Source organism: Osmerus eperlanus, chromosome 26 (assembly GCF_963692335.1).
Source record: "Osmerus eperlanus chromosome 26, fOsmEpe2.1, whole genome shotgun sequence".
Taxonomy (NCBI): domain Eukaryota; kingdom Metazoa; phylum Chordata; class Actinopteri; order Osmeriformes; family Osmeridae; genus Osmerus; species Osmerus eperlanus.
In genome coordinates, this window is record NC_085043.1 from 5826558 (window position 1) to 5850765 (window position 24208).

Genomic DNA, 24208 nt, shown 5'->3' on the forward strand with positions numbered 1-24208 from the left:
CAGTGTAAAGGGTAACTTCTGGGAAGGTGCTTGGGATTCGTACAGTATGGTGGCCCGTAGAGTACAAACAGTCAGAGAAGTAGTTGGTGTTGTGATTAGGCTAATGTGTTGTAGGTTGTAGGGGTACTACAAGCCTACTGTCTTAGCACTGTGGACACAACAACCCCCCCCCCCCCCCCCAGACGTGACTGATTGTCCCATGCTCTCACACACACACACACACACGACTCTGGTGAGTACACTTTGAAAGATATATATTTAAAGGCACGTCTCCTTTAGTCCGATAGTTGCAGTTACAGAGAGACAGGAAATGGAGGAGAGAGATTGGGGAAGACACAAAGGTAATGGCCCGTGGTGGAATTCGAACCCGGTGCTCCTGCGATTAGGCCTGGGTCTCCACGGTAGGCGCTCTGGTGAGCCACCAGGGCGCCCCCCCTCCCCCCTTGCCCCCAGGTGGGTACACTTTTAGCTCCCCCCTGAAACCATCTGCTCCTGCGGAGAAGGGTGATGGATGGAATGAGGGGAAGGGGAAGGTCGGGAAAACAGACGAAAAGAGGCAGCGATATGATCAAGGTTCTCGTGTGTGTGTGTGTGTGTGAGAGGAGGGGGGGGGGGGGTTACTCACAGTAAGGACAGCATTACTTTTTCTCTCTCTCTCGCTCGCTCTCGCTCTCTCTCGCTCTCTCTCTCTGAGCTATAAAAACCACATGGCCTCAGTTGCACCAGACACTAGAGATTGAGGAATAGGAACTTTGTGTGTGTGAGGGAGGGAGGGAGGGTGAGGGTGGGTGGTGTTGGGGGGGGGGGGGGTGAAATATAGGGTAATAACAAGTGTCAAAGGAAAGAACCTGTAAAGAGACCTTGGCGGGTCTCTACCCCATCATTTAGAGTCTGGTAGCGGCTGATCACCGACATGCATGCTGACTGATCACTCTGAAAATGAGAGAGCGAAGGCTGACCTCATGCCTCAAGTGTGTCGTGGGTGTTTCGGAGAAAGCAGCCCAAAACGGGGAACAGCAGGGGTGCAGATGTGTGTGTGTGTGTGTGTGTGCATGGACTGGGTGTGCGTGTTCATACATGCATCTGGGACTGTGATGAAGAAAAGTTCACGAGTAATTCTGCTGACAACAAAAGCTCATCGGAAATCCATTTCTTCCGCGACTGGGTGTGAGCGCGTGTGTGTGAGGGAGTGCGTGCGTGCGTGCGCAAGCCTGCGTGGGTGTGCCCTTCCGTGTGCGGCGAGGGTGCATTCCTGTGATCGCAGGACGGGCACAGGCTTGGCACGTGTCCAAACGCGTGACATAATGTATCGGCTGCACTCTCGTCTCTCTCCATCTCACCAGCCAGCAAGATCAGGCACCGTAATAGTTGGATCAATATGTGAGTTATAGCTCACATATTGTACACAGCCCCACCTTCTCCCCACAGCAAGGGTTTCAGTCTTACCTGACGTTGTGAAAACGAAATACTGTGCTGTCATTGTGATGGACTGTTGGCTAATCTGTCTTGCCTCTCTCTCTCTATGCATGCTCGTCTGTTTCAGGGTCCCACCGGTCCGCATGGAAACCCTGGTGTACCTGGCCCTCCCGGACTGAAGGTGAGTGTCCCTGTGCTGGGCTGAGCATCCACCCCCAGCTCCCTCCTTAGAAGCCAGACAGAAACCGGCCCTGCTTAGTGTCTGGGCTGCTGTCTTTAGAGGTCTCCGTCTGGTCCTCTGAATTTCAGACGCAGGCCTGCGATGTTCAATGTCACGCCGCCCCCCCCCCTCCCCCCACCCCTGCTTCCTCTTCTCCAGTAGGGCACGCTGTTAGACGTAGTCCTGGGAGACGTAGTCCTAGGAGACGTAGTCCTGGGAGCCCAAAAAAACAACACAGTGCGTGGCCATGGAGTCAATGTCACGATTCGCTGACCTCGTCGAAAGAAAAGCCTCCTCGTTGACATGTTTTCTGTGAAGACACAGGAACTACACCTACATCACGCTGAAAGTCGGGCGCTCAGAACACTGTGTCTCTTGAAATGACGACTGGGTTTCCTGTCTTGGCCAGTGAGAGGAGAATGTAGCCGTGTTTTGTTTTTATTGGGTGGAAAATGCCCCCTGGGCACGACAGAGGATTTTGATTGTCTGTTCCTAGCTGATGGACGAGGGGAAAATGCTGTGTCTCTCATTTGATTGAGTAGGCATTAAAGGGGAGGGGCGATAAGGGGGTTGTTTGATAGGTGCATGGAAAAACACATGCTGGAGAATTGGATGTTGATTCATCGGTACCACTTGGAGAATGAAACAGATGGAAGCTTTGTAGTCCACAGAATTGCTGCGGAGGTCTTTGAAATGACAGACAGATTGAGTTGACCCGAAGCTAGTTGAAACACACATCTCCAGTTTACGGTTTGTCACACAAGGTTTGTATCCTTAATACCCTCCCAGTAAACAGATGGTTGTATGGATTTGTGTCCATGCGTTTGATGTGGAACATTTAGTACGAGTGACTATGATTGAGAAAATGTTTGGACCATGGCAACATGTGCTCTCCTCGGGAAACTTTCATCCAAAAAGTAGAAATGCTGCGATTCCAGGACTGACTGGAAAGTCATTCTGGTGACAGAGAAGCATTTGGGCCTTCTGCATGAGATCCATTGATCCTCACAGACTCCCTATGAATCATTCCCACAATCCATCTCTTTGTCTTGTAGATAAGAGAGAGAGGGGGAGAGACAGATGATTTACAACACCAGTCATTTTGGAGTCGTGGGGGTGGGGAAGGGGGCAGGAGGTGGTTAAAATCATTAGTGTACATTATGTATGGTTTTAAGAGCCCCCCCCTCCCACAAGCTTGAAGCTGAAGAAGTTGACAAGATCAATCTCTCCACCTCAGTTACTGTAGTCAACACCAAGGTGAAGCACAGGCAGGAAAAAGTAGAAAGTATGCTCACTCGCGCACACACATACACACACACACACACACACACACATGCCATTCTCTCTCTCTCTCTCTCTCTCTCTCTCTCTCTCTCTCTCTCTCACTCTCTCTCGCACACTCTCTCTCGCACACTCTCTCTCGCACACTCTCTCTCGCACACTCTCTCTCTCTCTCTCTCTCTCTCTCTCTCGCACACACACCGGAGTATGAGCAGCGTGTTCTCAGACTGTTCTCATTTTTTATAGGGCATGTGCTCTTCCCGGCGATGGATAGGGCGAGGGAGCTCGTTCGAAGGCTTGGTGTGGTTCATGAAAGACGTCTTCGCTTTTCTAGTAAACAGTTTTCTGTACGTATCTGAGGTAGCTTATAGGCCGGCATCCATTTCTTCAGCGTCTCCCTCGTCGTATAGACCAGGGCAGCAGCTGGAGTTTTACTGGGGCGCCGATAGAAGCTTCTGGGTTTTACCTCCACGGTTCACCACCATGGGGTTTTGAACCCTTGACCTCCACACCCAAACACTTCTAACCCCCCCCCCCACCCCCCCCCCCCCCCCCAGTCCAGTGTTGAAGGTTGGTGGGGGGTCTTCAGAGCAGTGCTACTGCCCCCCCGCCGCCCCCCCCCCCTCCCCAATACCCCCCCTGCTGTGCTGAGGTTTTAATACGCCAAGGGGAGGAAGCGTCTCGCTCGTAAAGGGGCTGTAGATGGCTGCTCCGGGGCCTAACCCAGGCCTGGTGGTGGTTCTCCCAGACAGTCAGACGCACGGGGGGCCACGCTTGCAGGGAATGTGGGCTGGGGCCGGGGGGGAGCAGGGCCAGGGTGTCTGGGGCTCTGCGGTTAACCCAACCAGACCTGCAGTCCATAGATTTGCCACACAATCTTGCTCTTTAGTTGGTGGCTGGGAAAAAAAGTTCCATCCCTGGGATTTGAACAAAGGAAGAATGGGATTTCCTCATTGTCACTCACAGCATTTGGATCATTTGATTTATTGACTGGATTACAATGAATAAATGTAGGCTTGTTCGTGCAATTGGAGAGAATAGAGTTCTTTTTCTACATGGAATATGTTTCCCCCAAACCACACACACAAAGACAGGAATGTTTTGCTGTCCTCTCTGATCTGTCAGATGGAGGGCTTGGGGTATGGATAAATGTGTTCTGGGGTGACCTAGGATCTTGCTAGGACGCCATGTGAGATTGCTGGAAGACTCCTGGCGAAACGCTGGTCCATCACTGGCGCTAGCACGGCATCGATGAGTCATTCTCAGACCCCAAAGTCACTCTGGAGACGGGGGCGGAGAGAGCGCTCTTTGTCTCTGTCCGGGTGAAGGCCCCCATCCTGTGAACCGTGTTCTGAAGACTGGTGGGGCGACGGAGGAATACAAAACAAGCGGCCCTATGTGTGAGGAGTCTCTGGCGATTCGCTAAAAGCCTCCACTGACGGTCTGTTTGAGTGCGAGCATGAAATGTTATGACGAGGCGCTCGGGGAACCTGAAAGAATCGGAACGAAGTGAGTCATGCTCTGTTGCCATGTTTCACACGGAGACAGAGGTTGTCGAGGTTACGCTTCCGCCTCTGTTGTGGGGGTAATCCTCTTTTCCCAACCAAGCTGCTCAATGCCATCAGTCAAATCCATGTTTAAAATCAACCCCACAAAGACAAACGTGTTCAAGGTTTCTTCAAGGTTACTGGTTAAACTCATGTTTAGCATGAGTTTAACCAAGTTTAGCATTGACCAGCCCTGTGTTCTTAGTCTGTGCATCACCCTCCAGAAGAGAATGTAGAACATGGGTCTGGTTTTTGGCTCATGTTCCTGGGAGATTTGGCTGAAATGCTGTTTCACCTCAAGTGGGGACCCCTCCCATGGGCAGAGTGTTTGGCTCGTTTATTGGTGTAGAAGTATGACATCATTATGGTGCGTGCGGTCCACAGGCCGGCCGGGGTCACGGCACTTGAAAGGAAATCTTGTTTTGTCCCACTCGTGTCAATCAAAAAGGGGGCCCGCTTTAGAAATGCGACGCGTTGTTTTGACCGCCGCGTCGGATGTCGTGTTTTGATCCCGAACGCCGGGAGGCGAGTCTCGTTTTGTTGTAGATGTCACGATGTGTGGGAAGAAACGGTTCATACTTCGCTGAGGACGGGGCAGAGTTTTTTCAACGTCTTTATGTTCACGTAAAAAAACAAAAACAAAACGAAAACATCGAAGGCCATGCAAGCAAAGCGTGTGTAGACGTAGTCGGGTCTATTGTGAACGTTTTGGCTTTCCTCTATTTGCCGGGCATTAAGTAGTCACTTAGGGCTGTTGTTTCCATTGTCTGTACCTCCACAGAGCGGAGATTTTCTCTGTCGCTCCTGCCGTCATTGACACACACAAGTGTCAGTCGGGGCTGAAAGAGAGGCTTAGGGGAAACGTCCTCGCCGCCCATACATGTCAATACCTCAGTCATCTCCTCCATCGCGCCTTCAAGCGAGCCTGTCCACACACAGCAGATCGCCCTGTCGTCCCTAAGTCACGGGAGAACAGCGTAGATCACACAGAAAGGGGACTTGGCCTCTGGGGAAAGCCGGGACATCTCTTGTATTCCTTTCGAGGAAGAGTGCTAGAAGACACAGAAGGTAGCCATTTTATTTTTTGGAAATGTGTCTTCAATTTGCCTTCACCAGGTTCCATAGAAAAATAAGTTAATAACAAATTCATTGAATTGAATTTCAAATTAATACATTTAAATATAACAAAGAACATCTCAAAACGCACAACACCGGAACAACGCAAACACACAATAAGGGCCGCAGAGACGAACCAGTTATCAAAGTGCACTTGATTCCCTCACATTAGGGCCTTCCAACTCCTCCCGATCAGGGCCGAAGCTCCTTTAGAAAGCCCCTGGCTGTGGGAACGGCTATTTCCGGCGTCACTCGCCGTCCTCGGAGCTTCTCTTTTCGGCCCGCCACAGCAGGGTGTGGGAATCGGGTGGCGATCGTAACGGACCCGCCACTGTGCGAGGCGTCGGTCGCCGAGTTGACCCATCGCCCTTTGCCCTGCCCATGTGGCAGGATAGGGTGGGTGGGTGGTTGGTTGGGAGAAGGTGGGGGTTGGAGGGTGCTGAAATAAGTGTTGACCTGTGTAAATCTCCCCCGTGACAGGGCTCAAAGGGCGACCCGGGACTGTCTCCAGGCCAGGCTCCGGCAGGAGAGAAGGTAAAGGGGTCCTGGGCTGCCTGGCTAGACGCACTCGCGCCCAGTCAGCATGGATCTGTCTGTCTCCTTCGGTTTTTCCTCTCTCCCGCCTTTTTTGTGTGTCTCTCTGCCTCTTCCTCTCTCTCTCTCTCTCTCTCTCTCTCTCTCTCTCTCTCTCTCTCTCTCTCTCTCTCTCTCTCTATCACACTCTGCTGCGTCCTTTCACACGTCGTCTCCCGAGATCTTTCAGTGCCCTTCCCCTTTCCTGCCACCCCACCGTTTCGCCGCCAGCGCCCCCGCCCCGCCCCCTCCCCACCCAGCCCCTCACTTTCCCCGCCATATTTGACTTACTGTTTTGATTCAACTCGTATCTATTTTTAACTCGCCTTTATCTCCGTTCACGATGTTGCCGTTGTGTGTCAAACATTCACTTTCGTTGGTCGAAAGTGAAAGCGGGATGAGGATGTTTTACAGCTTTTGAACCAATTCCCTTTTATTATACCTCTTATCTGACACTGCGGCGCCCCTGTCGGACTCCGAATCGAGATATCCAGCCATCGGCCTTGCGGCAGACGTTTCACTAGAGCCCTGGCTGAGCTATTAGCCAATAGCTCGTCGGCTTTAGCAGCTGCAATCTGAATGCTGTTTCTGTTGGCTAGCCTTGCTCTCCCCCTCCCCTTCGCCATCCATCATTCTCTTCTCTGCATGTCTTCCCAGCTGGGGCAGTTCCTTCCTTCCCTTCATCTGTTTTCAAATCTCTGCTTTTGTACCATGTCTGCTATTTCATAAAGAGAGAAGGGCCTTTGCAACGAATTTTGGGAGAAAACAGGACTTGTGCAACATCCCGTTCGGGGATGATTACAGATGTTTTCTAGATTGTAGGCTGTCCATGGGCCCCCCCCCGGCTTGAAGACCTCACCAGCGCTCCAGTTCGTTCCCCATCTCGTTTCGCCCCTCGTCTTCTTCTAAACGCCGACCACTAACACTGTAACACTCTGTGCTTTGGCTCTCCCCACTGTCCTCAGAACATCACTTGGTGTCGGACCTCCCGCCTATCTTTTCTCTCTTCTCTATCCTGACACACAAGGGTTTGGGCGTGACGAGAGTATACCGTCATGCCCCGAAACCCAAGAAGAGCTTCTAATTTTGGTTCTCTTTCTCTCTCCCCAAGGGCGAGCGAGGCCCACCCGGCCTGCCTGGTCCAGGCGGTTTCCCAGGTCCAACGGTAAGAGAACCACGACCAGGGGGGTTGGGGTTAGACGTTCGTTTTGCCTGCCGGTTTGGACTTTCGGCTTATGTTTGGAAACCAGCCGACGCTTAACCGAATGCTGTATGCAGTGGAGAGTTCCGGAAGGGGGATCTTGATCTGTTTTCTCCTCCGTGCTGGGGGGCTAACGCCTGATGCGCCCACTGCATAAGCTCCCAGGCTGTTAGCCACGCGCTAGCGGTGGCTCTTTTGGAGCTGGGCTGTGGTTAGTATTGGGTTACCCCTCCACAGAGAGAGCCTGTCTCAGAGGCTGGGGGTGGTGGTGGTGGTGGGGGTAACCCCTCCAAGCCCACCCTGCTCTCGGCACGGGGATGTGGCGTTGCAACGGGACCCGTCTGCGGCCCGGGCTCCCGCCACGCATGAACCCGAGAGGCCTTCGGGGGGTCAGGGGTCGTCTTTAAGAGGAAAGGCCCCTCGGCAAGAGGTTACGGCCTCGATGACAGGCACCATCCGATGCCTCTTCGAGCAAATGGCGTGAGGAGGAGGGGGAGGAAGGAGGAGTGCTGACGCGCGCCCGCACACACACACACACACAGAGCTCCCGACTTCAGTCATTCCTACCAACATCCATTCCAATGAACGCTGCACAGTATTAATTCATTGAGCAAGTGTCATTGAACTGGACAGCACTTGGTGTCCAGTGTTCCTTAACAGTTATCAGATCATCTGTGGAAGACGAAGGGTGCGTCTCCCTGAACGAAGCCGGTACATGTGAGAGTTAATGATGTGGTCTGAGCCTGTCTCCACATACCTGCCCTTGTCTCCTATGAGGCAGACCTGGTGTTTGCAGTAGCCGAACCTAATACCCAGCACATGAACTGTGCCCCCACAAGGTATTTTCAGAGGAAATGACTGACTCGGGGCCTAAGCTCCCCCACCCCCCCCCCCCTCCCTCCCTCCCTCCCCCCCAGTGGGCTTTATATTGAGTGTGAAGGTTCATATGTCACAACCTAGGAAGCGCCACAAGGGCTTCTTCACCACCCGAAAAGCCCTTTCTCTGTGCCCGAAAAGATGGCGACCCGACCTTGACCCTTTTGTTTTCGAGCCATAAACATCTGTTGTTGATATTAACCGTTGACAGGAGGAGAAACAGCTGAGGTGGACAAAAAACCTGCACTTGAAAAGGATTTATGATTCGTTAATCCTAGAATAAGTGCTTATTTAACTAAATGTAGAATCTGGCAGGGATACTGAAAGGCTGTGTATTGTAGCAAGCTATCTAGGCTTTCAATGAAATATCCAACTATTTATATGCTGTCTGTCAGTGTTGATGTTAAATGTTTCTTCATTCTTTGCAATCATGATCGTCGGTTCAAGTTCCTGCCTGTCTTAAAGAAGTTCAGACTCAAAGACTTTAGAATTAGTCTTTAGTAATCTGGAAAATGAAATCACACACCATTTTCTCTCATTGTCGTGCTCTGTAACTAGCAGTAAAAATAGCCTTCCACAACGGGTCATCCAGTAAATCGCAGCCACCTTTGACCTTTGATGGCACCAGACTGCTGGGTGCTGAGAGGAAGCTCCGGAATGTTCCGTAACTCTTAGACCACGTTGGGGGTCTTGTTCCTGGATGCTGTTGAAACGGGGTTTCGCGCTGTGACGTGTGGCAACAGAACGGGTCACGTGACGCGCCACAGAGACGTTGTTTGTGATTGGGTGTTGTGTTGTGTTGCAGGGTCCGAAGGGCTAATCCAGGACCAGCGGGTCTACCAGGAGAACAAGTGAGTAGCGTCTATTTGGGGGAATGTTTCGCAATCGCTGTGCCTTGAGCTGCCAGACCTCCATTTTGTAAACGCTTGGTTTTACAGACGCAATGCAGGGGTAAGCTGTGACCTCAAAAATTAGCTACATGCAGCGTCCTATTCCTGCTTGGGGGGGGGGGGGGGGGGCTGGACTGTGTCTCACTTGTACACACACATTTGGAGACACAGCTGCGGCCTGTATGTCACCAGCCACTTACCTCACTCGCTCAGCTGGCCCGTGTCAGAGAATCCTTTCATCTCGGCCATTTTCCTTTCACTCTCCACCGAACGAGACTACAGGCCTACAATTATTGAGACGTCGAACGGCCTCTATGCTGCGCGCGGCTCGTAAAACCGGTGATTTCCGCGAGGTGTTGGTGCGACTTCAGGGCCCAGGTGCCACTGTCTTTGTGTTACCTACGACGATCACACCGCGGAGGGAGGGAGGGGGGGGGTTTGGAGACGACAGGAGGATAGGAGAAGGGTGGCATGCGAGGAGTCGGGAGGAACGGAGGGGCCAGGGTGGGGGGGGGGAGGAATGAGAGGAGAGGAGGGACGGAACAAGGGTCGGGGGTCTTACAAGTCTGAACCGCGGCATTGGTTCTCCCGGTACAAGATGGCAGTGTGATGACAGCTCCTAGTTCGGCTCGGTTCCCTTGTCAGACAGACCGACTCCCTGCCATGTCGGAGGAGCAGATTCGGGAGCCTGAAAGCGGAGAGGAGGGGGCGGAGGGCGGGAAGAGAGGGAGGCACTCACGGTTAGGTGGGGTTGGGGGGGGGGGGGCAGGGGGGGGGGTAGTGAAGGAGGAGTGAAGCACGGTGAGGGGAACAGTGCTTGTTTTATTCCTGTGTTGGCAAGGGTCTGTGTTTCTCCTCTTTCATCCCCTTACTCTCTCTCTCTCTCTTTTCTCCTCTTCCATCCCCCCCCCCCTCTCTCTCTCTGTACTACAGGGTGTGCCAGGACTGCCAGGAGTGGCTGGGGCTGCAGGTTACCCTGGCAGGCAGGTGCAGTGAATACACTCCAGATTCCTCCATCCTCTTGGGTTGACTGCATTGCCCACAATTCCCTAAAATGACACTCAAAAATGCCTTTGCCTGATCCCTCAATCTGCTTCAGCTGGCAATGAGCAAAATGTGAAACTATCTGAAACATGGATAATATTGTATGGATAACATTGTAAACAAGGAAGTATAGCATAGCCATTGACCTACAGCATGATTGGCACTGCATGCCTTCTGCCTTTCAAGAATTGTCAATCAAAACTAGCCACTTAGTAATATAATTCTGAAGTACATGACCTTTCTGAGAGATTGTTTGTTGCTCTGTGTGTCCCCCATAGCTCTCTGTAGCGTGCACGGTCACAATAACCGCTCCTCACCCAGCTGTTCTGTGTTGCAGGGTTTGGCTGGGCCAGAAGGTAACCCAGGGCCTAAAGGTGTACGTGTAAGTACTCCTGTCTCCCCCCCCCCGCCCCGCTCTGCCCGAGCCTCTACTTCATTTCCTGAAAGGATTAGACGGTGTCAGGCCCCGTGGCCTCCGCAGGGGCTGGTCTGGGACCTGCCTAATGTCAACAGCCCGCGTGCTTACGGGGCTGGGAGCTCCTCGGGGTCTGGCTCTGGGTCTGCGGCGGGTTTCAATGAGGAGCGAGGCTACACTCGGCTGCTCCCTCTCAGGAAGCACAGGCATGCCCCGCGCTACAATAGGGGGGGGGGGGGGGGGAGAGGGAGATAGAGAGACACAGAGAGAGAGAGAGAGAGGAGCGTATGAGAGAAAGGGTCAAAGCTTGGAGAAAGGCAAAAAGAAAGGGATTAGTGAGAGAGTGAGTTAGGAAGTGAGAACGAGGTCAACGTGATGTTGGCAGAGAGAGAGAGAGAATATTTTTGGGGGCATCTCCCATGCAGTTCATTGTTTTTGTCTGAATCGCCATGCAATACCAGTTACCCAGAATCCCAAAACATAACCAATCAAATTCCAGAGCGCATTGTGGAATGCCTCTTGTCCTCTTCCTCTCGCTCCCTCTCTCTCCTCGCTCCCTCTCTCTCCTCGCTCCCTCTCTCCTCGAGTGTCCACCCCTTCGTCGCCCTGTGTTCCCCGTCTCCGCGGGGCGACGGTGGAGTTCAAGCGATGAGGTTTGACTTCTTAGGCTCATGTCAACTCCCCAGTTGCCCCGTAGGATTTCAAGGTGATCTATTCTGATCCTGTCAGCGAGGAATAATGTTTCCAAAAGGCACCTCCTGATACATCTCTACGGGGCCCGGATAAACACGCCGGTTGACCCACCACCCTGTGAAAAACTCCTATTTCACACAGTTGATGTGTTTTTTGAGACATGGGTCGGGTGTGGGAGGGGGCTGGTGCATAGCCTGAAAAACGTGCATGAGAGGGGGTCGAACAAACCACGGCACCTGTTGTTGAACGAGCCGACCTGTGAAGCGGTAAATCAGGACTCGGGGGGGGCTCGGCGTCCGGATGACAGACGGATGATGTACAGGAGATGACTCGGGGGGCCCGGGCTATGGCCTACATAGGACTTCCATTACTCTACCTGGCCAGAGGGCCCCTGCTGGCTTTGATGGTCTTAGGACAGACCTGCTGAGGTCTTTTAGCCAAAGGTTTAAATCACGCTGGTTATCAAGATCCATGGTAGATTTCTGCTGTGTCACGGCCTTTGCTCCATCTCCCCCTGACCACATGGATACTACTGCAGAACTAAATAAAACAGGCCAGTTCATAATAATAAATCAAGTTTAATGTATGATGTACAATGTATGAATACTACAGTATTTGTAATGGACCTTTCTTGCACTCAAAGTGCTACAGTACAGTAAGAAGTCAAATGTATAATCATAAAACATAAAAAAAAAACTGCTTAAAAAGGTCGGTTTTAAGCAGATTCGTAAAATGTGTGTGTGTCGTTGTGTGTTTCAGGGCTTCATCGGACCTCCTGGGATTGCTGGACCACCAGGGCTGGAGGGCGAGAGAGTATGTGGCATTGTACTTTATTTAATTCATGTTAATTACCTCAACCTCCCAACCTCCTGTTAACCAGATGCCCCCTTAGTCCCTGTGGGTTGCAAACTCATGTTATTGGCCATGTGTCGGTATCATGAAGTCTCCTCTATGCACAGTACAGAAGGGGTCTTAGACGTTATGTTCCACTGCTAATGATCCAACTAAGGGCAATTTATTGTGATTTTCAGAGTCATAAAATACAGGGAAGTCTATTATTTTCTTAATGGTTTCGAATGCTACTTGATTCATATATGATGGGAACAATGATTCATGGACATTGATTGCACCCTTGGGACTTAATAAAATATGTAAGAACTATACTTTCCACAATGCAATGCTCATATGAGAATCAATGACTTTCTTTTTCTTGGAGAAGATTATGGTGTTTATAGTTTTACTGCAACTCAGGCTTACTCTGTAACCCATATGTTCCACATTGACGTCATAGTTTTGTTACCAGATGAATTGCCCAGGAGCAGGACATTTGTGCACCTGGGGGGAGTGACGTCACGTTGACCTTTTTGTTTTCCTCCAGGGCATTCCCGGTCCGGTCGGGAAAACAGGACCCAAAGGCAGACAGGTAATGGATAACCTTTGAAAGATCTCCCATGAAAAAATCTAAACCCTGCGTTCGTCATCTGTCAATAACTGTCTTCCAATTTGTGGGGGAAGAAGTCATTTGCTGTGGGGGGGGGGAACCATTTCATGTCATGTCATCTGCTGTCCGTGAGTAGAGCTCTTTACAGGAACGTGGGGAGGGGGGTTCTGGTCCAAAAGCGTTATGCAAGCCATGATCGTGTACATTTGGTCCCTTCCCCCCCCTCCCAAACCATCGCACTCTACTGAAAACAATCCTTGAGAGACCTGAAAAAATCAAAGGCCTCTTCTTTGCCTGTGGCGTGCAATGCATGTTATTCAAATCCTAGGGGAAACAATGCCAAAAGCCTCAGAAAACATTCATGTCAATGAAAAGTTTAGTTTTTTTAAACACACACCACAAGATGGATCACCCTGCAGCCAACACTGGCATTCAGGTGAACGTTTGTTTGAAGATACTGACGAGGGCTTACCAGACAACGCCTCGCTCCAACACAACGAGAAGGTAGCCAGCGTCCTTTCATTCCAAAAAAGTGTGAGCCGCAATGTAAACACCAACAAGTGTCGGCAAGGCACCTCGCGTCTTCTCCGCGCTCGGGTGACGCCAAGTGGGCAGGCGGCCCAGATTCGGGATCACCCACGCCTCTAACTGCAACTGACACTGATGCCAATTCAAAACCGGTGGGCTGGTACAGGCCTCGCCACGCCGAACGCAGCCTGCGTGTTTTGTATGTGGTGTTAGCGCTTTTTCAGGAAGGAGGGCTAGCGTGGCTCTTGTGCACTCATTCAGGTGGCGGGACGCTACCTGCGCTAACTGTCGCTAACCCCGCGTGGGTTGAGAAGGGCGATGAGAGGTGACGCGAGATTGCGAAAGTGGAGTGCTTGTCCTCTCTCTGTATCTCTCTCTCTCTCTCTCTCTCTCTCTCTCTCTCTCTCTCTGTATCTCTCTGTATCTCTCTCTCTGTATCTCTCTCTCTCTCTCTCTGTATCTCTCTCTCTCTCTCTCTCTCTCTCTCTCTCTGTCTGTATCTCTCTCTCTGTATCTCTCTCTGTCTGTATCTCTCTCTCTGTATCTCTCTCTGTCTGTATCTCTCTCTCTGTATCTCTCTCACGCACACACTCCCTTTCTTTCTCCCTCTCTCTTTCCCTCTGGCTCTCCATCCCTCTCTCGCTCTCACACACATGCTCTTTCTCTCTCCCCCTGCCGCAGGGTGTAGTTGGAGACATCGGTGAGAGGGGGCCTCCTGGTCCTGACGGCGATGAGGTAAGATTCCCAGAAGGCCGTGTACGAGACGGTGTATAAGACTGATTTTCTGTCTCTCTCTCTCTGTTTCTCTCTCTGTCTCTCTCTCTGTCTCTCTCTCTCTCTCTCTCTCTCTCTCTCTGTCTCTCTCTCTCTCTCTCTGTCTCTCTGTTGATCTCTCTTTTCCTGTCTGTTTTCTGCCCTGTCTCTCTCTCTCTCTCTCTCTCTCTCTCTCTCTCTCTCTCTCTCTCTCTCTCTCTCTCTCTCTCTCTGTCTCTCTCTCTCTCTGTCTCCCTCTGTCTCCCTCTGTCTCAGAAAGATTGAGCAGTGGCATGGTTTAGATTACGATGCCTCTCTCGCTCTCTCCCCATAACTCAGCCCTCATCGCAGTCCTGAGATGAGCTCACCGTCGGGTTTCAAAAGCCAGGGCAGAGCCGATACGTAATCTATTAAGATTAGCCGGACTAACTTGGACCGGGTTCAATAAGAGCAGTAGTCGGGGAATGACTTTATTGAGCAGGCAAAGTACGCTGCAGTCGATCTGAGGCCCAGTTTTACATTTCTGCTCCTTTGTTTGTTCTCGAGGGCTGTAAAAGTAACTGTTTCGTGTAAACAGTGGGGCCGTAAAGAGGAGAGCGTGTGTGCGCTGGCCGCCCCAAAAAGAGTGCGTTCGATGGGTACCGTGGCGTATGTGTGTGTGTGTGTCAGATGGTCCAATCTCTCTCGCTGTGCTCATCTTGTTCTTCACCGTTGTTCTACAGGGGCCCGTCGGTGGAACTGGCATCGGCGGTTTTCCTGGTCTGAGGGTGAGTGTTCACAACCCACGTGGAAGCGTATCCTGTGTGTGTGTGTCAGACCGCCAACGCCTGTCAGATCCCCTGCCCTCCCGGCATCTGTATGCTTAATCTGACCTGTCTACCGTGGACCCAGATCTGTCTCTTCGATTAGATTAAGTGCCTGGAGAATGGATAATGGTTTCGGTATTGGAGGAGGGCCTTTCTTTTGTCATGATGAACTGATGAATTGCTTTCCAGGAGAAAATGCGTTGCTCGTCCAAAGGCAATTTTTTTCATACGGCCACAAATATCTCCCCGACCCTGTGTAGGCTACTGTATAGCGCTCATTGCTTGAGCGCAAGGGGCCACTGCCAAGCATAAGATAAACCGATATCTGGCGCCCTTTAAAGGCCTTGCTGGCCGTCAAGCTCTGAGCGATCCACGACGGGCGAGTGATCGACGGGACGGGACGAGACCGGCGGCGGTTCTGGCCCCTCATCGTGACTCCCACACGCCCAAGCAGCCGGCACTGCCTGGGAGGGAGGGGGGGGCATATCAGACGGTGGTGGTGCACGTCCTCGCTCCATTCATTTAGATGTCCCAGTTGTGTCCTACACACCCTCCTGTGTGTAGAGGAGCGACACGTTGGGCAGCACCCTGCCCCAGACGCAAAGGATGGATGCGGATGAAGAAGACGGCACTTTCTGTCTCTGTCTCTCTGTCTGTCTCTCTCTGTCTCTGTCTCTCTTTGTCTCTCTCTGTCTCTGTCTCTCTTTGTCTCTCTCTGTCTCAGTCTCTGTCTCTCTCTGTCTCTGTCTGTCTCTGTCTCTGTCTCTCTCTCTCTCTGTCTCTCTTTGTCTCTCTCTGTCTCTCTCTGTCTCTGTCTCTCTCTGTCTCTGTCTGTCTCTCTCTGTCTCTCTCTGTCTCTCTGTCTCTGTCTGTCTCTCTCTGTCTGTCTCTCTCTGTCTCTGTCTCTCTGTCTCTGTCTGTCTCTCTCTGTCTCTCTCTCTGTCTCTCTCTCTCTCCCGTGTTCATGGGAGGGGGAGGTCCGTCCGTGAGCGAGGCGAGGGGTCGGGATTGGCCAGCCTCCTCACGGCTGTGACCCCAGCCAGCAGGCTGATTTACGGGGGGGAGCCCCGCCGGGATGCTCAGAGGGGCTCTGGATGAACTCCGGATGAAGTTTCCCCCCAGCCATCGCCACGACTACCGGCCGTAACTCACGGATACCGGGCCGGGGGACCCCCCTCTGGTCCTCGCCGGAGGATTGTGTCTACACTGCTGTTACAACATGGTCGCCATGTCACCCCCCCCCCCCCTCCTCCTCCACCTCACAGATGTTAGACCTCCGGCCCCATCCTCGCAAATCACCGCGTCTTCTCTGAGACGCAAAGAGACAGGGCACACGGCACAGGCTCAGTTTGAGGGCGGACTCCGACGGGGCCAATTCGTAACCCGGGGAACGGGGGGGGCTGCGCTGACAGATTGAGGACTGTTAAACGTTACGGCTGCACGTCACGGTAGCCAATTGGATCCATGTCCATCCAATTCGGAGTTTCTAATGCTTCGTCGTGCACGCGGTGGTGTCGTCGCCAGTGCCCGTCCCGAACAACCGAGCAAGCCGTGGGAGGATGGCGTGAGCTGTCCATGCAAGCGGGCAAGAGTGGCCCGCAGCGATGGCAGCTGTGGGTGACCGGAGGCGTTATGGGAGCGGAGCTCGATCCCTGGTCTTGGTCCCATTCCTGGTCTGGGGGAATCAAACCTTGGGACATTTCTTGGACACGCCTGAATTGGAATCGAATGTCCCCTTTCACGGTCTGGAGAACGAGGCCCAGCCTGGAGCCCCCGGTTCCTCATGTGGCTCTCCACAGGACAGGACGAGAGGCTTTGATGTGCCTCAAACAAATTGGTGGCATGTCCGGAGATGGATAGTACACTCTCTCGACACACACACACTTGGTATACTAACAGCCAACACAGGCATTCCATCTCTCTCTCTCTCTCTGTCTCTCTGTCTCTCTGTCTCTGTCTCTCTCTCTGTCTCTCTCACCTCTGACTGAGCACCCCCAAAAAATGAGCGTATTATTAAAATGTTCATCTCATCATTGTTTATCCATACCGCAGTGATTTACATTTAGTCATTTAGCAGACGCTCTTATCCAGAGCAACTTACAGTAAGTACAGGGACATTCCCCCGAGGCAAGTAGGGTGAAGTGCCTTGCCCAAGGACACAACATCAGTTGGCATGACCGGGAATCGAACTGGCAACCTTCGGATTACTAGTCCGATTCCCTGACCGCTCAGCCACCTGACTCCCTACTGCTTGTGTTGTGGTACCAGATACCAGAGTGATACCAGAGTCTGTTAGGCTGCGAAGGGTAAACTGTGTTTGATTTCTGGCAGACTGGTGTGGCTTGCTTTGTGTTACTCACATTACTGTAAGTATGTGTGTGTGTGTGTGTGTGTGGGGGGGGGGGGGTGGTGAGTTGTGGAAGTGCCTCAAGCCAATGTGGAACTGACAGCAAGCCACAACACAAGCAGACAATCACCCACAAGTGGGACGCCTGCATGGATGCATTCTCATAACCAGTTCGGACCCAACAATTTTAGTCTGTAGCAGATCTACAACTAATATTTATCTGGCCTTTTGCAGCCTTTTCTTTGGCTTTGCAAGCAGCTGTGTAATTATGGACTTGGGCTGAGGGCTCAAAAATATAACAAAGAAAGAAACAAAACAAACAACAATGGAAAAAGGCGTTTTATTGAATCATTAACTTGATTTTATCACCTTTGAAATGTAATTGATGGGTCTTTTTCGTTTTCCGTTGACGTGTCTTTTAGAGAAGTGAAAAACGGCACGCGAGCCAAAGCTTAGTCATTCCTTTACACACACGTAAACACACACACACACATAGATATGGGAGCCGTATAATGTAATTGCCCTCATTCCATGCGTGTGAAGTGTGTAATGTATATGGTGTCAGGTGTGTCTGGCACTCCTCCATCTTTCATGTTTTATTGGGTTTTCAGAAGGCTCTCTTGTTTGTGTTGAAATGAGATGTACAGGAATGCAGCAAATGTGTTTTTTTGTCAAGTAGCCCTTCCTTGGATTCTCTTGTGCCAAACCAGGGACAGAGAGAGACAGACAGACAGAGAGAGAGAGAGAGAGATGAGGAGAGAGGGAGACATCCGAGTCCTTCCGTCGAGCAGAGAAGACAGGCTCTTGTCGATCTTGTCAGTGGTTCCTCTCTCTGTCCCTGTGTGGGATGTTGGTGTGCTGGATCACCTGGCTGGATGTACCCCGGGGAGTGGTGGTGGTGGAGGGGGGGCGATATCCCCTTCCCCCCCCCCCAGAGGGGCCGCCCCCGCCGCCCTCCCCGTCGTTTTTCATGCGCCTGCAGTTGAAAGCGTTCCTCGCCAAGTGCGTGCGATTTGTCTTCATCCCGCGGTGCCATCGGCCGGCGGAGCCTCACCATCAAACGGCAGGGTCTGACTGCCTCCAGATGGACCTCTTCTTTAGAGCCACATGTCCTTTATGACATCACATCAACATCCAACACCACCCCCCCCCCCCCTCCCAACCCCCCATCCCCCACCCTACACGCTCTTTTTGCATATTGGCCCGACTGGAGATATTGATCATTTTGATGGAAGATAACAGCACAGCTGCAAGCTTGGGAACCACTGGCTCTTTCTCAACTCCCCTCTCTCCCCCCCCCCCCCCCCCCCATCCATTCTCCCTCCCCAACCGTAGACAGGAGCTGTAAGGAAAAACTGTATGTTACTGACATTTTCTGGAGGACAAAGCAGGTCTGATGGAACTTCAATTTGTACGACTCGCTCTCACTTAGCGTTAAGTTTGGAGAAACTCCAGGTCTGCTTTTGGGCTGAGGTGTATGGGCAGTGTGTGTATGTGCGTGGGTGTGCGTGTGTGTGTGTGTGACCAAGGTGGGCTATTGTACCGGTCCCTGCTGGGTTGCTAGGGCTGTTTCTCCTCCATAGCTGGTGACAGTCTCCTGGAAGAGCTAATCGAAAGCAGACTCACAATGGTGGGCCAATCCTATCCTGCATGGAACCACTTAGAGCTCTCTCTCTCTCTCTCTCTCTCTCACACTCACACTCACACTCACACTCACACACACACATTCAATTATTAACCCCATCAACCTAATCATCACAATTTAGCAAACAAGATTGTGTTCTCAGGCTGGATTCCTGGAAGAAATCAATGTTTGACACACACTGCTAATGGCTAAATCATGATAAATGGCCGTTGTGATGCCAACGTTTTAGCTGAGACATAATACGAACTTATGACAGTTGTAACCAGCTTTACAGTAGAATCTCTGGCCATCCTTAGAACCGGGTCAGCCCTGGCCTGTCTGTGGTGATTAAAAGTGATGTTCTGACCATATGCTGGCGTGGCCATCCAACTCTGGGCAGACGATAGTATCAGCACAGCTTGGATCTCCTGAAAGGTGTTGACATGCCAGAATGTTCTGTTTGGGCCCGGGGTAGGAAAATGAACATGTCATCGTAAAAAAAACATCAAATGAACGGATGGGACGTGTTTCCTGTGGAAACACGTCCTTCAAAGTCCACTAGGTGAAATGGTGACTGTGGACTACACACTTCAGTGTGTGTGTGTGTGTGTCGCAGGCATCTTCACCTTCTCCTCTTCCTCTCCACAGGGTGACCCAGGGCCTGAAGGCCCACGAGGAATACCAGGCATTGTGGGACCTCAGGTGAGCCTCCCTCCTTCAACATTCTCTGTCCCACTCAGGTCCTTTCATATTGGATGACTGGGAGCCCCCCCCCTCTTTCTCATTCTCTCTCTCCTTCTCTCTCAATCTCCGACAGGGCCTGACTGGACACGTTGGGCAGCCTGGATTGAAAGGTGATAAGGTGATCTAAATATTTCTATTATTGTAGCGTATCTGGGAATGTCCTTGGTCGGGATTGTGGATTGTTGTGGCGTTGGGGCCAATATATGGAGGGTGGGTTTGGAGTAGTGGGTTAAAAGTGTGTACAGTACACTCACAATCAAGCAGCATGCCTGTGTGTCGTTAGGAATCTGTGTGTTGAATATCTAACGTGGCGTACTCGACCCCTGGTTGATGTCAGTCTGTTGGGATCGGTCGTTGTTGTGTTGCACGGAAAACTGTCATGGAAACGCATTAAACAAGGAGGCTGGGCACATTGCTAACAGCGTGTCAGTGTTCTGCTCCTTGGGAGCGCAGTGTGTCGTCGTCGTTAAAACGGTGTATTCTGATGAGCAGGGTGTTGTATTATGTCTTTGTGACGTTGTGGAATTCAGGGGGTTCCTGGACTGAGGGGCGAACCAGGAGAAATGGGTTACCAAGGTGATAAGGTATGTCCCCAGCCCGCGCCTGTCACCGACAGGGTTTTTATCGATTTCCTCAGACAGACAGACCCATAGACAGACAGACAGACAGACAGACAGACAGACAGATAGACCCACAGACAGACAGGCCCACAAACAGACAGACAGACAGACCCACAGACACAGACCCACAAACTTTTCATCGATTTTCATACACACACACACACACACACACTTCAAGTCTTGAGTGTTTCCTGCCTCCGTCCCCCAGGGTGCCACTGGTGTCCCTGGACCTCCTGGACTCAGAGGGAAGCCCGGCCCACCTGTAGGTGGACATTTCCTCTCATTAAACATGCACTGAGTGTCACCCACGGTCTTCCTCCTTACAGCTGTGGGAGCCAAAGCTTCTCTGCGTGTGTGTGTGTGTGCGTGCGTGCATTATGCTCTAGGGAGTATGTGAAAGAGACACACACACACAAGTGGTTGACGATGTTTAGGCTTGGCATTAATCCCTGGTTTGTTTTCTGCTTTGGTCTCTCAGGGTAAAATAGGTGAGCTCGGACCACAAGGATCACCTGGCCCCCCAGGACCTGAGGTAAGAACCAATGAGGATCTGGTTGATTCTCTATGATCTCAAACAGAGATTGGAACTCTGACAGACCAGAATGCTCTGCCCCGCAAGACCAGGAAACAGTTCATTGGATGTTGTACCTTGCGGGTGAACATACCTCTGTTTTCATGCCCTACTTTGACTGTAACAGTCGTTATCTCCACCGTGAGACTGTACAGTCGTCTTGTTTATAACCTGCCAGAGATGAGCTAGTAATCGTCTATCGCTAGCTGGGTAACTGGGTCACTGGGGGTCAGAGTGTAAGTGGAGCCATTGGGAGATAGATGACCCGTCCAAAGTCCATAAACCACAATCAGACCCCACTGTATCTCTGCACAATAAAGAGTGTAAAAAGCCTGGGCATACCAGAGATGGGCTTATCTAATGACTGGCTCCTTCTCAGATGACACCAGAAGTCTTTGTAGAAACACGAGCACTATCTTATCCACGGTGTGACAGACTTGGTGTGTTTTCGCTCGTGTTGATACGATACTTTTGAAACACCCTTCGTCTGGTAAAGATACGAAAGCTCGTAGCGATAGTCTTTGTTGTGGTGCAGTTCTCGTGTGTCACGTCTTCTTGCAAACCTCATCACCAGACTTACATTTACATTTAGTCATTTAGCAGACGCTCTTATCCAGAGCAACTTACAGTAAGTACAGGGACATTCCCCTGAGGCAAGTAGGGTGAAGTACCTTGCCCAAGGACACAACGTCATTTGACACGGCCGGAATCGAACTGGCAACCTTCAGATTACTAGCCCGATTCCCTAACCGCTCAGCCACCTGACTCCCTGACTTGACTGGGATTCTTCTCGTGTTTTGTTCCTGGACAGGATGAAAAGCCCAGAAATGTTCTTTTCACGCGAACTTCTGTCTTCCCTTATAAACAAAGGGCACTACTGTAAATCTGAAGTGCCTTAACCCCCCCCCCCACACACACACACACACAGACCCCTCTCTCCCCTAGTCTTCTCCCCTGCCCAGGCTTTAAGTGAGAGGTTCAGCCCTGTGGCAGGTGTCTTTGACAGTGTTCAGGTCCCACGTTGCATTGGGGGCCATCCATCACTGCTTCGACATCAGGTTCCTATCAGAGCAGCCAGCCCGGCCGTGCCTCTCCCATGGAGATTTATAGGACACGCCAACAGTACACTCTGTGGCTGTACTGTAGCTGGGCGACTGCAGGTCCATGCACACACACACACACACTCGCCCGCTACTCTGCCCTCTAACTCAAGGAGAAAGACGGGTCTGTGAACGTGGACATTCTGGAAATGTCCGCGCTCTCTGAGTAGCCTTTTGTAAATCACGCCTGGAAGAAAGGGTGCAACGGGGAGCTGAAAGAGTCGAGTCATGTGACCCGTGCCAGTCGGTGCGTTGGGTGGGGCTCATCCTCGTTTCTTGTCCCTGTTCCTGTAGGGCTTTCCTGGGGACATCGGTGTTCCAGGACCCAATGGCCCACCTGGGCCCAAGGTAAACAACACACACACACAACTCTGTCTGTGGTGCAGATAACGGTCAGTTGTTCTGTAATGTAATATACAGTACCAGTCAAAAGTTTGGACACATTGTCCCTTTTGGATCGCACCAAAGGTTTGGACACATTTTCTTGTGTCCAAACTTTTGACTGGTACTGTATATACAGTTGTTTATGGTCGTGTATAAACTTGCATTCACTGTATCGTTTACTGCTGGAGTTATGCAGGTATTGCACGTGACTCATTTCTTCTGCGTTCCCAGGGTCTCCAAGGGCCGCGAGGTCCGCAAGGACCAACAGGACCACAAGGAGTAGAGGTATGACATTGGGAACTCGCTCATCGACAACTCCAGATCCCGCTCCAGATACACACACACACACATGCACACGCTGGAGCCCACAGCTAACAAGCCCTGCTCCGTTAGATCGAAGTCAGAGGGCACGTTCCCTCCGCCATGCATATTCATAGAGAACTCTGGCGGGCATATTCCACTGACGATGAACTCATGAATCAGTATCGGGCGCTTATAAAAACAAGGGCTGGGAGATTTTTCCAGCTGTGGAAAGAAAATAAAGGAACAGGAGCTTTGGCAGCACGTGTCGTCACAACACCTTTTCCGTTGTGCTGGTGTTACAGTGCTGGCCCCCCTCTAGCCCAGGGAGATCCCTCGCTCTCCCCCCCCCCTCTCTCTCTCCTGGCATGGAGTCCAAAAGATGTCAGTCTCACCCCTTTTTCCACCGACGGGAGTTTGAGGGCCGATTTGGAGCCAGTGCCCAATCTCAAACAAGTTTTTTTGCTTTTTTTAAAAAACTTTGGGAAAACTGGTTCCAGAGTGTCACAAACTCTTGGTCTTGAACCATTTCACCTACCTCAGGAGGCTCGGGTGGGATTATCGTGACCAACGGAATTTGTGTCCACCCATTTTTTATTTTTATTTTTTCTAAACGGAGCTTTGGCAAAGAACTTCCATTGGTTGTGCTAACCTTAACCGGAACTCGGTTTGCGTTGATGTAAAGGGGGATTCAGAAGTCCAGCCAAAATCCATTGCTGGTTCTGTACTCAAAAGAACTTAATGTTTACCACTCGTATTATACAATCCGATCTCATTCATCAAGATGGGCTTATTTAATTACTGGCATATTCTCAGATGACACCAGAAGTCTTTGTAGAAATCCATCTCCAAGCTGTGTGTGGGATCGTTCTCTGAAGTCAGCCAGCTATCTGGTTGATCGATGAGAGCGTGCAAGCTTTTCATCGCGACCCATGAGTGTTAGGAGATGCGATTGGGACCGTTTACGTTGATGTGCGTGTGTGTTTGTTGCGCCCGTCGATTGACAATCCCGGCGGCCAGCTGTATTTACTGTTCTGGTCTTTGTGTCGTGACTGTGCTGTGTTTCTCAGGGTGATGAGGGACCCCTTGGCCCACCTGGCAATACCGGCCCCAACGTGAGTATTTACGTTACCCCCCTCCCTTTCCCCCCCCCCCCCACCCACACACACACACACACTCCTCTTAGAGGATACACCATGCATGTTTTTACATCTGCCCACCCCCCCTCTCCAGGTGGGCCATGTGTTTAAATTCACTCAGGTGTTTTTGCCAGATGAGATGCGATAAGAAATATTATTAAAAGCTCAGGTATCCTGTGACGTTTGTGTGTGCGTGTGTCGCTTGTTCTCAGGGGAGACTTGGAAGGAAAGGCTACGTTGGCGAACCTGGCCCTGAGGGACTTAAGGTAAGTCCGTCCCCCTGCATGCTACACTGAACTTAGCATGGACGCATCATATTCTTTTAGCATGGACGCATCATATCCTTTTAGCATGGACGCATCATATACTTTTAGCTGCTAGGGTGCCGTTTCAGTATCTGGCCCTCTGCCGCTCATGTTAAAGGTGTCTAATCACTAGCTGTCCTGAACGATTCCAGAACGGTGAGCAATATCCACACCGCCAGGGTAGAATTCCTCCAGCTTTATGAAAACACACTATGTAATCGTCATAGCATGCTCACCGCTATGTGTTCTGGGTGTCGTTTTTTTGGGTCCTTAA

The 24208-nt window shown here is 51.4% G+C and overlaps 1 protein-coding gene and 1 long non-coding RNA gene across 2 annotated transcripts in view; both read left to right on the forward strand.

Moving 5' to 3' along the window:
- Window positions 1-1539: 1539 nt before the first annotated feature.
- On the forward strand, window positions 1540-12679 carry LOC134012914 (uncharacterized). The gene is made up of 8 exons (XR_009928650.1): window positions 1540-1597; window positions 6061-6114; window positions 7265-7318; window positions 9036-9081; window positions 10054-10107; window positions 10502-10546; window positions 12032-12085; window positions 12651-12679. It is a non-coding gene; the product is annotated as an uncharacterized LOC134012914 (long non-coding RNA).
- Window positions 12680-13925: 1246 nt separating this feature from the next.
- The window catches only part of LOC134012913 (collagen alpha-1(XXIV) chain-like), a 40458-nt gene continuing 30175 nt past the window's right edge, over window positions 13926-24208 (forward strand). The window contains exons 1-11 of the mRNA XM_062452588.1: window positions 13926-13976; window positions 14717-14761; window positions 19420-19473; window positions 19589-19633; window positions 20046-20099; window positions 20344-20397; window positions 20614-20667; window positions 22101-22154; window positions 22422-22475; window positions 23561-23605; window positions 23842-23895. Coding sequence (XP_062308572.1) covers window positions 20079-20099; window positions 20344-20397; window positions 20614-20667; window positions 22101-22154; window positions 22422-22475; window positions 23561-23605; window positions 23842-23895 — 336 coding nt within the window. The 5' untranslated portion in view covers window positions 13926-13976; window positions 14717-14761; window positions 19420-19473; window positions 19589-19633; window positions 20046-20078. The remainder of the gene's footprint in view (window positions 13977-14716; window positions 14762-19419; window positions 19474-19588; window positions 19634-20045; window positions 20100-20343; window positions 20398-20613; window positions 20668-22100; window positions 22155-22421; window positions 22476-23560; window positions 23606-23841; window positions 23896-24208) is intronic.